Source organism: Durio zibethinus, chromosome 9, assembly GCF_047325235.1.
Source record: "Durio zibethinus cultivar Kanyao isolate XHJ-2024 chromosome 9, ASM4732523v1, whole genome shotgun sequence".
Lineage (NCBI taxonomy): Eukaryota > Viridiplantae > Streptophyta > Magnoliopsida > Malvales > Malvaceae > Durio > Durio zibethinus.
In genome coordinates, this window is record NC_143170.1 from 7,762,365 (window position 1) to 7,779,004 (window position 16,640).

Consider the following 16,640-nt stretch of genomic DNA (forward strand, 5'->3'; position numbering starts at 1 on the left):
AATTTAACGACATTTTTATGAGAAGAATGTCATTAAATTTAGCGACGTTTGTATACAAACGTTGTTAAGTTAATGGTATTTTTCCTAAAATGCCACTATTTTCTCTGACGCGGTATAACAAGCACTTTTAGCGATGTTTTTTACAAACACTACAAATTGTATAATGACATTTATAAATGCCGCTAAACATGAAAAAAAAAAAAAAAAAAAAAAAAAAAAAAACACCACTAATTTCATATTCCCTTATAGTGTTAGTTAGTATGACATGGTCCATACATATTGCTAGCTTTACCCAATCATGCAAGTTAACTCATGAAAGATATTTCATATATTTCTAGTTAACTATGCATTCTCAATTGTGGAAAAATTAAATTACTAAGTTTATAGGATACATGTAAAAACATTTGCAAACAGTACTCACCAAACGCTATTTCTCAATTATATCAACTTTTATGAAAACGTCGATGTATTAGGTTAATTATGATTAGTTAGAAGATTGTTGAGAGACATATCCCCTTTATTGCTATCCCATGTACATTTATGATATGTAATTAATTATTCAATTCTGGTTATAAATTAGAATTTTTTTATGGTGAATTAGTATTGATTCAATATCATATCCATATCCTTTTATTATTAACAAGAATGGAAAATTCCTTGAACATTTGATGATTATGCAAACATGTCACATTGTATCTAGCTAGATGGCATTTCATGATTAGATGAATACTTAAGCGACACGGGAAAAAAGAACAGTCTATGCCCACGAGGTACACTCACTCATCAGTGAAGTTCATATCTCCTTATTCAAGAATTCTTAGAAGATTACCCACAGCTCCCAAGCTGAAAGTTTTGGAAAGTGAAAATCAATAATATTATGACCTATATAAGTTAACTTACGGATTGAAGTAATGATACAGATAGATTAACTTTACCAACCAAGTAACAAATGTGTCTACACCCAACTATGGCAGTTTCATTTGGACTGTAAGAGGAAGCAAAGCAATGCTGCAAAGAGGGATTAATTTGGAGAAAAGTTGATCATGAGGATGAGCATTGCTTTAATACATATTTTCCAAAAAAGAAAATGTAAAATGGATGTTTAACATTTTCTCGTTCCATCGAAGTTTCTTAAAATTCAAACGCAATAAGTGGATATCACACATTATATACAGATTGATCAAAATTAGAAGTCAGATGAAGTCAATGACAGTGGAAGTGATGATCGATCCCTATCAAGCATAAATACAAAGTTACTTAATTTGTTACTTCACTAGCTTTAGATAATTTCTGTTGCAGCCCGGATAGATTGACGCTTGTTGGATCATTGACCTGAGAAGTGAAATTAGATAAGTGAACAGATCCCTTTTAACCGCTTTAAAATAGAAAGAAAACCCTAAGATTATTAGAAAAAATTAAAATTACCTCGGTTTGGATGGTATGAAGGAGATATTCTTCTGATTTGGTGGAAACACAACTAACAACAGGGAGGCCTTAATCAAGAAGCACTGCTAATACTTTTGATAGGGGCAAGTCTTGCTCTTCAAAGCCACCACGAAACATAATCTGGATACGTATCAAGCATGGTCGGATTATGAAGCAGCAATTTGAAGTTTCGCTTCCTGAGCCAAGAGCAGCCATATTGGACACTCTCCAGTTCATCTCTCTTAACATCAAGGTCTTTGACCTTCCTCTCTTGGTATTTTATATAATTCACTGCCTCGTTCATGTGATCCGAAATTGACCGGTTTCCCTGAAACCCAATCAAAAACCATACTGATCTAAGCCATAATTGTCTTTTCTTGTTCCGGGATGAATAATATATACAACCCCAAGGCATAAGAATCTATGTAAAAAATCTTAAGCTAGCTCTTCCCTTTCCCTTCACACGCTGCGAAAGAAAGCAGATCTCTACAAATTGAGGTTAACAGGGTGTATAAGTAACAATTTTTTTGACAAATATGGCACAACCCCATGAAATTTGACATGATTGTGGGGAGCTTTTACCTTGATATATTCATCAGGGAGAAGAGATCGAAGTGAAACATAGAGGGAGGACATATCTTGCCTCCTTTGGCGTTCAATCTCCCTATGCAACTTCTGTTTCTTGTATTCATCACAAGCATAGCCTTCAGTACCACTCTCCGTATGACAGACTTTTTGCCTTCGGCTTTTCCCCATGCTGTTGGCAATTATAGGAATGGGTACCAGTGAAGCATGACCCGTAATCAGAACTTATGGGATTTTGTGCTGGTCAGAATTGGAGAATATCTGGCACACCAGGTCATCGCTTTTTTGTAAAGGAAACATTCTGCAAACATTATTCACAAATTCTAGCTTTTGTCTCTAGAACAAAAACCAAAAAAAAAAAAAAAAAAGGTAGTTAAAGGGTCCTTAAAGAAGGAGATTTTACGTTCGTTAGGGTATGTAAGTGATAAAATCTTCGATGCGGCCAAAGATTCTTTCAGCAATATTTTCTTTAAATAAACAAAAGTTGATATGGGGAAATGACCCCAGCGACCATTGTTGGTTCATGTGTTTAGGTACTGTAGCTTTGTACAAAAGTAACCCCACTTATCTGCATTCACACAAGGGAGAGACCAATCTTTACCGTCTGATTTTATCACCAATGCTAAAAAATATATTTAGAAGTTGAATGGAGTGTGTGAGAAAGATGTAATTCAATTAAGTACTTCCTAGCTAGCTAGTAAACTTTATATAATTTCTAAAGTGCAAATCAATTTTAGACTGTATTCTTTTTCCAGTAAATGTTGTATTACACCATTTAGTTTTATATTATATGAATTTTGTTAATTTTCTATGTTAACAAGGAAAGAATTATTCAAAATTTTTGAATTCAATAAAAAAATTTATCTCGATATTATTGGAGTATATAGTCGAGGGGAGAGAAAAAAATTCAAATTCAAATATAATATTATTACCTGGACTAAAAAATTACACTCAATGATACACTCATATATTTATATTTATTTTTAAAATGTAATTGAAAAGTATTAAAATTTTATGAGCTATAGTAAAATTTTCAAATATGTCGTCTCAGGTTAATGTGTGAATTGTGCATATTAAATGAGTATACACAACTTTTTCTATTTGATATCAGTTTTCTATTTGAAAGATAATAAAGTTAAAGACCAAAATAGAGATAACATTGTACCACATAAGGTGCATATTAGATCAAATTCTGGAATCAGTCTTTGAACTCGTACCAAAATCAAATTTCAGTTCATATATAATAATTTGAACAAATCTAATCCTTAAACTTTTTGGAATATATCTAAAGTTTCATTACATATTGTAACTAGAATTAGAAATCCACCTATTAAATTGTTGGAGTGAAAATTTTTTTGGTTATATGGATTGATGATGTAATTTTTTATACCAAAAAAGTGTCACGAAAACATATGTTGATATTTTTTTCTTTCACATACGAGTGTGTATACACAATAAGAGATGCTGTTCTCTCTGAATTCTCATTCTTAAATTTTGATAGAGGAAAACCTTTAAAATGAAAGTTGGAATTTTAACCATTAAAACATCGATCTCCTTATGAACACTTTGTTTTCCAACATGGGCAAACATGCATGCTTCTTCCCGGCATTCTAAACAAGTATTATCATGCTAATCTTTGACAAAAATTAAGCATGAAAGAGTAGAATTTTAGAGGGTTTAGAAATTAAGCAAGAAAATCTTACGCTCTCAACTAGTGGATGTCTAAAAAATATATTTTAATCAACTAATGATGCGGTACATACACCAACTAAATGGTGAGAAAAAGAAGGGAAAGTAGCCTACACCCACCAACAGTATCGAGGGGAAGATCTCTGGAATATATGAAGTAAGCCCCTAGATATTTCCCAGTTTCTTTATTAATTCTATAACCAACACATTGAGCTGGACAACAAGTTGTTAATCCTTGATTATGCCATTTGTTACCCTTCTTTTAATTAAGAAAACATATTTATTGGTACATACATAAGAGAATATTAGAAATAGCGGCGACCACCACCCTAGAATTCAATGTAACCTAAGGTTCTTTGCTGATATTATTATTATTATTATTATTATTATTATTATTATTAAGAAAACAGATTGCTTTATAATGTCATCATCAAAAACAAAATTGAACCAACTTATTTCTAATCATGTGTTTCTTATATAAAATATCATAATTTAAATACAAGAACAGATATTATAGATATTGAAATTTATGATACATTGATTCTAATTTTGATAGGATTATAAATATACATCATAATAATGAATCTTTGATAATTTATTTGTTAACAACTTAGACGGTAAAAAAGGAGGAAATCAGCAAAACATTTTAAATTAGATGTTTTGGGTTTTAGTTTGCTAATTTGACATCATCTTTGCATTCCTCTTTTTCTTTGGTGTTATTTCCTCAGTATTCTCCAATTATTAGAATGGTAAATATGCTGATTTTTAGGGAAAAGAGAGGAAGTTGAGAAAAGAACAAAAATAAACCAAAGCAATGAAAAAATGTAAATTAGATAGTAATTGATTTTAATTGATTGAACGGTTTCTCCTAGTCATCCTATTTATGGTGGAAATGGATGTTGACTTGACAAATAAAATGAAAATTTGTCAGACAAACAAGCAAGTAATATTTCTCCAGTGAAATATAGGAGATCTTAAAATGTTAATGGTCCGTCGAATAAAAATATATGTATCCTAAAACGTTAACGAACCTTTGGTCTCCAATGAAGGGCTTTAAAACTTTAGTTAGGATCCCTTTTAATGTCATGTTGGATGTGCAGTGGAATCTGCTAAACCCAAGTTGAGGGATGGATGGAAAGAGTTGAGTTTCACCTCTACCAAGGCCGCAGAACATCTGGAAACTAACAATCCTCGCGTATTGAAAAACAACAGAGCTAACCAATGACAAAATTGTTGGATTTAGCCCAGATATTCATAAGGTAACTAATACATTTTAATAGAAATAAAATTGATTTAGATGTGGATGAGAAATTAATCCCACTAAATTTATGGCCATAGAATTGATACCGTATCACGACCTTTCCATAGCTTATCTCCAGGGTCCAATTGGAGACCTACGTAATTAAAAGAGAGAGAACTGCTCTCTATCCCTCCAAACGAAAGTTATAAAATTTAATGGTTTAGCTTATATATCTAAAAGTGATAGCAAAGTCTTCTCCTAACATGTTAGTCAAAATTGATCTATCTTATTATCAGTTCAAATACACAATTAAATTAGGATTACACTTAACAATAATCATACTACCATTTGAGTATATTATCACATGATATCACAACAATTACGCGTTAATTAACATTAATATTAATCCACCAATATGAGATAGATACAACAATCTCCCACTTGGGACAATACAAGTTAGTAAACCTGAATTCGAATCAATAGAATAACCATAAATAAAAAAGTGTCAATACGAGTATATACCCAAATCACCATACAATAAAATGAGTATCTATAAGTCTCATAATACATTTTACAGATAGGGTATCATTGTGTGAACTTCTATGCTCTCTGCAACGTGAAGGTATTCATAAGTTTAAAAATACACTGTATGGGATAGACGTATGTAGACTTATGAATACTTTAATAGCAACAACAACAGAATAACAACAAACATTTATGAGTCCTCATAATGTACTGTACTAACAAAAAATGTGTACACAAACTCATCAAAACTTTAGAAGTAGTAATACGATGATGTGAAATGAAAATGATATGAAAACAGAATCAATATCCATTTCCATTAGTTTTTCGTATCTAAACTGAATGATGCATTTCTTCAAAAGAAGCACGAGACTAAACTTGAATGTCCCATCCAACAAAATGCCATACTCAACAAAATGCACACAAATGAAATATAAATATGGATTCATAAGTTTCAAATGCACTGTATCAACGAGATAGACGTATGTAGACTTATGAATACTTTAATAGCAACAACAACAGAATAACAACAAGCATTTATGAGTCCTCAAAATGTATTGTTCTAACAGAATACATGTACATAAACTCATCAACACTTCAAAAATAGTAATATGACAATGTGAAATGAAAATGATAAGAAAACATAATCAATATCCATTTCCATTAGTTCTTCGTATCTAAACTGAATGATGCATTACTTCAAAAGAAGCACATGAGACTAAACTAGAATCTCTCATCCAACAAAATGCCATACTTAACAGAATGCACACAAATGGAATATACGTATGGCAAATACGATTTCATCCATTACAATTGCAACTAATTTTTATTACACAACTCCCACTAACTCAATACAGCAAAAGACTCTACAAGCCTTGAATAAGTGTACGACGTCATGACACTTTAACAGCTAAAATCAATTAATGGTTACACCAAAATGAGCTCTATAGATTATGTGATCTACAATTTACACCGATAATGGATTCTATTATTTTTTCTCTAATATACTGAATGATAATATCTATACATATGGAGTGTAAAGAACTCTTTATATTTAAAAGAAATTCAATATTGTAGATTTACCACAAAAACATCCTAGCAACTTCAAAATGGAAAACCCAAAATCCAGCCTTGAAATCAGATTTTGCAATCAGCAATCAAACATGTAGCTCTACCACATGCTACATGCTTCGCCTCTATTATAGAGGATGCTATAAGTTTTTGATTCACATTTTCTCCAAAAAGCTCCTTTAGCCAATAATACTAAAATTGGCTTCCAATAGTATACAGAATTAGGATCAAATATCCAACTAAATCTAGAATGCCAAAGTACTGATGTCTAAATACAAAATCGCTCAAGTGCTTCCGAAGTACACCTATAGCATACACTATCAGAATGTGCACAGATTTGAGCACAACATCAGAGTGCCCACAATTGAGGCATACTGAACATTTGACATGAGCTCCTTTATTTATTAACATGAGGACTTGAGATTTAACAATTTATAGTGCAAATTAAACCTACTCAACAAACACATACTAAATGTAGGCTTTGAAACCAACCAAATATGCCTCTATATCTATCACGAAGAATCTCAATCCCTAAACCAGAATGGGAGCCTTACTTAGATTCTTTACCCAAAGTGACATGACAGCATGTAATGTCTCAAACAATTGGTCAATGTCTATGACTGCTAATTCAATATCATAAAAAATGTAAAACATCCGAAACACGCTACTCTAACTAACCTCTAAACATGTGCACTGATCACCAATGTTTTCCTTGACTTGACAATCTAATCAAACTTTAAATGTTACAAGATGGATGCCTTTTAAGTCCACAAATAGACTTTTTGATTCTATAAACTAAATGTTCCATTACAAAAACCCATTAAACCTTCAGGTCACTCCACGTAGACATTATTCTTAACATCTAACTAATGTAGAGGTTAGCTTAATGAACCACCAATGTCGTAATGATTTCAAAAGATCTAGGGTAGAAACAGAATAGAAAAATACTTTACATCAAATTCTTTCTTTCTGTTTGAAACCCTAAATCACAGAATTGGCTTTAAACGTTTCTACCTAGCCTATGGAGTACCTTTTCAACCTTATAAGTCCATTAATAAACCATTGGACTATAATGATGTGGTCATTTATCATGATCCCACACACAACTATACTGCTTGACAAACATCCAACTCAAAGAGTTAGGATCAGCAAAAGCCTCCTGAAACGTAATAGAATCAAAAAGCACATGAACTCCACATTCATGTTCCTCTTTAAGTTCAGGTGCAATTCCAAAATTAATATTACTGGGATCTACTGTTGGTTCAACCATCATGTGGCATTTTCCATTGATAACTAATTCACAATTGTGATTGGCACAACAACAGCATATTTTTCATGAAAATGACTTTTTGGAGTTCAAAACTGAATATTCACACTATCTAAGTCATCCTCTAAATAGATTACACAATCAGATTTGATAATTTTAGCATTTCATGACAGATGATAGAATCAATAATCTCCACAATTGGTGCAACAATCAAAAGAATGTCGTTAATAGCTTTCTAATCAAATTTTGTTAATTGTGGGTTACGGGCCCATAAATCTTAATTACAACCCCAAAGCCCCAAAAATGGCTCATAAATTAACTTATTATCTGACCAAAATTTATAATAATCTTTAAGAACTCAATTGCTTGGCCCTTGATTTAAACTAAATGTTGCGGTCTCAAACGGCTTTATTCCACACAAAATCTAGAAATGTAGGATACCACAGTATATACCACACCATATATAGAATTATGCTATTTCCTTTTACTACAACCTCATTCTCTACCGATATTCCAAGCATAGCATATTGGGCATCAACACATCAAAATTTTGCAGAAGGCTCAACAGAATAGTCTAGGATTCCGCCTAGTTTCATCATACCGACCACAATATTCATCAACTATGTCTAACCTCATTGCTTTAATTATATGTTTTCTAAAACTCGACAGTGAATTAAAAAAAAAAAAAAACTTGTAAGGCTTTTAAATGATCGACTTCTCACTCCACATTATCTAAACCTGAATAATCTTTAGTAAGAGTTATGAGGCACTTGTATATACTTAAAACAATAAGTAGAAACAGTCCATAATTATCGATACAAGTCAATTCTTAAGTTAGTTCCTAAACTTCTCTACATCTGCTAATCACAACCATATATTACTAGCAACATTTCTCTAGATGCATTCAACTTGTTGCCAAATTCAAAATATCCATACTTCTTGTGCCACAACATGACATACTTCTCATCTATTTTACCAAGATTAGAAACAACAGCCACATCATTTACAGTATGCACAACTGAAGAAGATTGCTAGTATTCACAAATATGTTCGCTTGATTTAGTTTTCGATTGCTTGCCAATTATTGGATTTCACTTAACAACACTAAAACCGGTATCCAATCACGAAAAACCAAAAGGTATAGTATCTGGATTGGATTCGAACAAAAAAGGCTAACAGAATACCTTGCTTCAAACAAAAAAGACTAACTAAATGCCTTGCTTCACTTTCCAATCTAGAAAACTTTTATAAATTGCCTTCTTGTGCCTGATTTATAGCAAAAGTGGCTCATGTTCCAAAATCCTATGATTTCATGATTCAAAGACATTCATGGAACTGAAATGGGAATCAGGCTTTATAAAATTCTTCTTAAATGACCTTCAATGGAACCTTTCTTAATAATGTTTCATTTGGCAGCAATGTTGACTTATATCATCTAGAGCACAAAATGAGATTGTCAGCTCATAATATCTTTTCCTCTTGGATGATTACAACACTCACAATTTAAATCTCATATGCTTTTTTCTGTACTTTATGAGCAAATTTCAATCACACTGTCACCCCCAAAAATAAGCTATCCAGAAATTGTCGCAATAGAAATTGGTCCCGTATTTCAACATTGGTCATTTTCAAAATATGCTCATAGAAACCATCTACCTTATCCAACATGGTAATGGTGAATGGTCTATGTGGTTCGATATTTTAATCTTATAAAACTCCTAAAATTGACTCTAATGGCATCCTTAATTATTAGTGTGCAGTACACTTTACCTATTGCGCTCCCTGATGATATACCTGTACACCATCAAACGATTCCAATTAGAATGTCTTTAGAAAGCACATTACCCTTTTGTCCTCAATCGAGCTCAATCACATAGGCTTATAACTTGAATGGGTATTGAAGGTGATCAACTTTTTAGGCTATTCATGAAATTTATTATGCCCAAAATCATAAAGAGTGATTCACACCATTTATCTAAATGAACCTGTTAAATGATAGTTGCAGAGACAAACCAAAATTGGAAGCTTTTATAGAATAACTCAAAATAATATTATGCATTTAAATGAAATCATGCCAGAATGCTTAGTCCATTAAATTCTAGAATCTGAATTTTTTCCCAAAATATACAACAAAGGATAATACAAAATTAGTCAAATACAACCTTGGAATGATTTGCTACCAACAAGGTAGCTAAATCACATTATACTCTAACCAAAACCCTTTCCTTCCCAAGCATCTCTCAAGGCAACAATTAATCCAACAGAGAAGGTCTTACTATCTTAAGAGACCTCAGTAAATGTTGCAACTATCACAAGAATTTTGCCTCATTATTGTTCAAAATAAATTATTAGAAAAATCTTGAAAATCTTCATGATCACTTCTACAATAGGAGAACTCTAATCAATCTTATTAGTGATTTATGTAATTTAAAAATATTCACGAAAATTATCAAACCAACATTTAACTATAATAGAAATATGCAATGCCTGAAACATATATTGAGAATTAGGTCTAGCAAAATCAAGTAATTTGATTTATGTGAATATTCAAATAATAAAAAAAATTTATTAATTAAATGAGTTTTTACTTAATTAAATGAATTATTAACAAAATGAATAAATTTCAATTATCGAAATTGGGTTAACCCGCATGATCAAATAACTCATTTATCACCCATTTAATTAGGCCAAATATTTTACAGAATGAAGGTATTAACTTTGGACCCATAATATTTCATCAAAAATTTTAACTAAAATGGCCTTAAGTAAAATAGCCAAAAAAAAAAAAAAACTAATTAAATTAGGCCTAATTTTAGATTTCAACAAAATTGGTTTAAAACAAAATGACCAAAATTTTAATTCCAACAAAATGGCCTAAACCTAAATGACCCTGATTGGAATTAAAATTAATATTGACCTCAATTTAATTTAATATAGTCCAAAATCAATTAAATTAATTTGGCCTAAAATAATTAACCAAATGATCAAAATTAATTAAATTAATGGCCCCCAAAACTAAATCATTAAATTTGGCCTAAACAAAATAGACTAATAATAATAAAAAAAATTCTTGATTTTCACCTAATAGCCTAACCCTGAATGGCTAGAAGGAAATAGCTTGAAAGGGAAAAAAATTACCCAACATGAAAGAGGAAATCAAATTAGTTTAAAAATAACGAAAAAAAAAAAACCCTTAATTTTCACCAAATGGCCCCAGAAGGATTATCCAAAAAGGAAAAAAAATAGGACCTAATATGGAAAAGAAAAAAATTAAATTGACCAAAATGAAATGGTCCAAAAATAGTATGGGCCAAAATGCAATTTCCCAAAACTTTCTTTCTCCCTGTTTCCTCCTTTTTCTTTTTTTTATTTTTTTATTTTTGCATCAGGCACGTGTAACTCAACCGCCTATCATAAGATGTATGAAGACTACCAATGGCACGTGTGACACATGCGTCACGCGTGAGTCAAGCAAGTGGGCGAGTGTTTTACAAGCGCCTGCACCAACAAAATAATGCACACACCCATGGGTCTTCTTTGCCCGTTTTGCCTGGTTACGGGTTTTTTGACCCAACTAGACCCGGTTCGTCCAAACCTCACCATTTTCACATCGTTTCGAACGTAGAAAATTGGATTTCAACCCTCTTCAAGTTTCGCAATAACAAAACCGGAAATTGGAGCCCAAAAACATAAAAAAATGAGATGGGTCTAAGAACCCAAAAAATCAAAAGCTTCATTTGAAGCTTTAATGGTGATATAACACCAAATAGAAGTAGTTAGTGACCCTCACGATGAGTATAGCTCTAATACCAACTGTTAATTTTAGCCTAGAAGCTCACAGGCTCAGTAATACATTTTAATAGATACTAAAACTGACCTGGATGCAAGCGAGAGTTCAATCTCGCTGAATCCACGATCATAGAATCGATGCCGCCATCATGTGTTCACTATAGCCTACCTCCGGAGCTTGATTGGAGACCTGTATAGTAAAAAAAAAGAGAACTACTTTCTGCCTCTCTAAATAGAAGTTATAAAACTTAATGTGCTAGCCTAATATATATAAAGATGAGAGTAGAAACTTCTCCCAACATGTTAGTCAAAATTGAACCATCCCATTATGGGTTCAAATATGGAATTAAATCGAGATCATACTTAACAATAATCCTACTACTATTTGGATATATTATAACATAGTACCACAAAATTACTATTAACATTAATTAATATAATTTAGTATATAATGACTTTGTTAATCCACTAATATGAGATAACTACAAGAAGAATTTTTATGTTGGGGTTAAGGCCCTCAAACTTGATTGTTTTTTAAGAAACCACCTTAGCTTTACAAAAGAGATACAATTATATCTATTTTTATTTTTTTTATTTGAAGTTAACGAAGTTTACATTTAATCATTTGAAATTAAAAATCCAATACTCTATCAATAAATGATACAAATGATACAATTGTTAGTTTTTTTTTTTTTTAATGAAAACTTTATCCTTAGTTAATTACCATCCATAAAGAAAATACAAGCATCATTGATGGCATGTTGACCAACAATTCATTTTCCTGATACGATAATGATAATAATGAGAAAATAAAATTATTCTGATTTGATTCCATGATCAAAAAATTCCCTAGGATGGTGAACATTTCAAAACAGTAATAAAACGAGTTGTTTAATGCAAGTGTAATATCAAAGTCAATAAAACACTTTTATCAAAAAGAATGCCTTCCTGTTCTTATGGTTCGAAGCATTTAAATTTCTGTGCAACCTACAAAGATGAATATTGGAACAGGGAATCTTGACCAACCATTTTTTAAACCAGATGAATATCCCCACTTTGTAAACCAGCAAACCTAAATCAGGAAGGATGAAGACACTTCATTTAACAACCTTTGATTCAAGCATCAATTTTTTTTTCTTGCCAAATGTAAAGGCTTATATTAGTTACCTAAAATAAGTCTCATCTTTTTTTTTTTTTTTACATAGCTTAAGCTTAAGGAAAATTTACAAGTGCTGAGGATCAAACCCCAACTTTGGTGTAAACCACCTCCTAAAGAAAATGGGTGAACCATTTGGGTTAATCCCCAAGTTCAAGTCCCATTCCTTTTGCTGTTATATTTCAAGAATGTTGGCATGCGTATGAACAAGATAGGAAAATCTTGGCATTAATTTGCAATTTGCACTTTATATATCTCTATTGGTCGAAACAACATTATTGACAATCAATCACACCATGATCGATAAAGTTTAGATCCCCATTATTTTTCCAACCAATTCTCTTAAATGCTGCTGCTAGAACTGTTCACACATAAACTTCACTCGTATTCATTCCATGAGTGGGTGGTCACTGGTCAGCAGGGCCTTAATTGTGCATTGAGGATTTATTAATAGGAAAGTACTAGGAAGTTAGCTAGTTGAATACAACTCTAATACAAAGCTTGATGAAAAACTCAGTAACTTCTACGAAGTGGTGGAGCAGCAAGAAACTTAAGGCCAAAAGTGGAAAATACAAAAAGCAAGCAATATGTTTCAATCAAGAAAACTGATGAAATTGCCACATGACGGTCCCATCAGTAGAAATACAGCTTATCATTGAAAAACTAAACCAGATACTAATGGCATGTGAGAAACTTTATAGAGAAAATTTAAGGGATCAGAGTCTTGATTTGCATGTACACAATTTACAGAAAGGCAACAATATGTCATAAACTCATGATATATTAATATGAACCTGTAGGCTATACCAGTAATATCAACAGAAGTGCAAGTGAAAGAAAGTTGAAAACCATCGAATTTAAAATGGGGAAAAAAAGAACAATTACTATGATTTCTTTACAATGATCATCGGCAAAGATGAAGGAATAATGATCTACAGCAATAAGCTACTGATTTAAGAAAATTTACCGCTGGGCAATGAAAACTCACCGGACCTTTTTCCGTGACTTAAATGGGAATCTTGATGGTGGTGAAGGGGAAAACTCGATTGGTGGTTGAGGCGGCTCTGCCTCACCAGTGAGCATGCCCACAACCTCCTTCATGGAAGGCCGATGAGAAGGTGATTTTTGCAAACAAAGCAATGCAACCGTGATACACAAAAGAACTTGTTCCTTGTTCAGAGATTGTATACTCTGGTCAACCAAATCAATGAGCTTTCCTGTACGCGCAAGATGCCGCGCCCAAGAAATCAGATTGGCCCGCTGAAACTCTGACATAGGTGAGCCTGTAACCTGCAGGGGTCGCCGTCCTGCTATCAAAACCAACATTAGAACCCCAAAACTATAAACATCACACTTCTCTGATAGATCCCCACCACCACCATATTCAGGAGCAATGTAGCAAACTGTTCCTCTCATACTAGGCGTACTGCTAAAACCACCACTCTTAGGAATCTCCCCACTGAATGAATCATAACTGTTTCGGCGAGCTCTCCACAATTCACCACTAAGCCCATCCCACAACCAATCCACACTGCCAACACTACCTTTACTCCTACTTCTTTTACTCTTTTTCTTCCTCTCTGTATAAAATTCGTCATCAACTGGCCACCAATTCTCCCCACTACCATTATCATCACTATGGTACATCCCCAACTGTCCCTTCTTCTTCTTCTTCTTCTTCTTTTTTGCAAGCTCTTTGCAGTTCTCCTCTTTCCACCAATCCCTCGCAGGCCTCCGCTTCTCCTTCTTTACATTCTTTTCCTTATCATCATCCATTGACACCCACCATTCCAACCTTTTTCTACTCTTCTTCTTCTTCTTCTCCAATTTCGCATTCAGTTCACTACTGGAAGAAGCCACCGAAGCAATCCAATCATTACCAGTTCTCTCCTTAATCTCAGTCCCAATCCATTCCATCACATAGTCCTTCACTTTCCCACTCTTTGCCACCGCCCCGTTATCTTGCTTCCACCACCAATCCCTACCGGAACCACTCCTTATCCCTTTCCCACTCTGCTTCCCACCATTCATCAATTCTTTTCCACTCTCGACACTAGCCCTATCGAAATTCCCCTCCGAAACACTTCCTTTATTCATTATTTCCGGAGACATTGCAACTGGCACCCCTACTGTCTCTGGAGATACTGCAACTGTAACAACCTCCGCACTCTCCGGTGATTCCATAACTGAACCCGGAGGTTGATCAACCACCGAATTGAACTCCTCAATTCCTGTAGCCACACTCTCAGTTTCCGCCACAGATCCACAATCCTCAGCAATTTCCACTTTAATTTCCTCAGATTTCAACCTTGCTAATCCAAAATCCGCAATTTTGGCTGAAAAATACTGATTCAGCAAAATGTTACTAGGCTTAACATCTCCGTGAATTACTGGAGGATCCAATCCGTGGAGATATTCAAGTCCCTTGGCAATATCAACGGCAATCGAAAACCTCTGTTTCCAGTTCATTAATTCGGGGCATTTTCGATGAAGCAACGAGTCATGTAGATTGCCGTTAGGCATGAGCTCGTAAACCAGAAGCATGCGGCGTCGCTTTCGGTCATAAGAGAAGCCGAGAACTGGGACGACCAGGGAAGAGTCGAGTTTCGACGCGAAGAAGAGCTCGTTTTGGAACTCCCGCTCGCCTTGGAGGGAGCCGGCGTCCATCATCTTGACAGCGACGGTTTGATTGTAATTGTAGCGGTCTTGTTGGTTGTTAGGGATTGTCGCGCGGTAGACGGATCCAAAGCCGCCTTGACCGAGGCGGCAAGAGGCGGAGAACGAGGAAGTGGCACGCCGGAGGATGGAATAGGAGAACCGATGTGGTGGCTTGGAGTCGGCAGGGACTGTACGTTTACGCCGGATTTTGCGAAGGCACAAGGATAGAACTAATAAGATTGAAAAGGCGGCTGCGACGGTTGCGATTGGCGGGAAGATGAGGCGTGTGGGTAAAGGACGCTGGTGGTGAATCAACAGCGGTTGCTGCCGCGGTGGCGGCAGCGGCGGGATCGAGCGTGGCATAGTGTAACCAGTAAACAATTCTCTCCGTTATCTTAGAAAAAAGGGCAGGATATTTAGAGCGTGAAGATGACTTTACGTGCATTGAAGGGAATAGAAGCGGGGATGGAACATGAGTTGGTTTGGGATTTAGCGTTTGTGTTGTTCTGAACTGGTTTTGGAGTGTTTTGTTGCGCTTGTGTTTGTTGTTGAGAATGGCAAGGACTTTTGAAGGCCAGTAATGACTTGTACTTTTCCCGTACCAATTGACGAAGGCGACAGCTCAAAAAGAAACATCAGCTAGGGACGGAAAAGAAAACCATGCTTCTCTCTTCACCCTTATGACTTGCAAAATGCAATCGTTTGTTATTTTCCGCTGCCCACTTTCATCCTCACACATAAATAATGTTTGACGGAGTATATTAAACGGATTGAAGGAAATAAGGTTTAAAAGAAAATATGATTCCCTCCAAATTCATCCAATCCAACTTAAAATTATGAACTTAAATTGAAAGTTAGAACTTTGGAATCCCTTGCTGCTTTTGATTTTCCATTTTGGAAAAGGGATTCAAAGATGAAAAAAATTAATAATTTGGGAGTAAAAAATTAGGCAAAATGACGACCGACCAGTTAGGAGTGACCACAAGAGCAAGTATACCAACCAGGCTTACAAATAAAGTGGGTAGGTATTTAATTTCTTGTTTGTTTCTTGTTCCAGGGTGTGTGCCCCTTACTGAACATTTGGAAATCCATGGGACACCCACTTTTTGTTTCTTTCTACCATTCGATTTGACCTTTTCCTTTTCTTTCTATAATTTCTCATGATTGTTACTGTTACTTTTGATAGGAAAAGATAATATAGATTACTTTGCAAAACAAATACTAACAATACAGCTGGT

At 34.1% G+C, this 16,640-nt stretch overlaps 1 protein-coding gene, 1 long non-coding RNA gene and 1 pseudogene across 3 annotated transcripts; all 3 read right to left on the reverse strand.

Moving 5' to 3' along the window:
- Positions 1-665: 665 nt before the first annotated feature.
- LOC111316633 (transcription factor bHLH118-like) lies at positions 666-2,708 on the reverse strand (annotated as a pseudogene). Its single transcript, XR_016345385.1, has 3 exons — positions 2,008-2,708; positions 1,426-1,753; positions 666-1,332 (listed from the first exon to the last, which is right to left on the reverse strand). The product of XR_016345385.1 is annotated as a transcription factor bHLH118-like (transcript).
- A 2,621-nt stretch (positions 2,709-5,329) lies between these two features.
- Positions 5,330-11,992, reverse strand: LOC149516771 (uncharacterized). Its single transcript, XR_016345142.1, has 2 exons — positions 11,677-11,992; positions 5,330-5,548 (listed from the first exon to the last, which is right to left on the reverse strand). It is a non-coding gene; the product is annotated as an uncharacterized LOC149516771 (long non-coding RNA).
- Positions 11,993-13,507: 1,515 nt separating this feature from the next.
- Positions 13,508-16,130, reverse strand: LOC111316640 (receptor-like serine/threonine-protein kinase At4g25390). Its single transcript, XM_022918685.2, has one exon. The coding sequence runs from the start codon at positions 15,763-15,765 to the stop codon at positions 13,729-13,731; it is 2,037 nt and encodes a 678-aa protein (XP_022774420.2). The 5' UTR covers positions 15,766-16,130; the 3' UTR covers positions 13,508-13,728.
- Positions 16,131-16,640: the final 510 nt, after the last annotated feature.

What these genes read in the sequence shown, in the direction of transcription:
- LOC111316640 (XM_022918685.2), bottom strand. Translation starts at nt 15,765, where the DNA reads ATGCCACGCTCGATCCCGCCGCTGCCGCCACCGCGGCAGCAACCGCTG.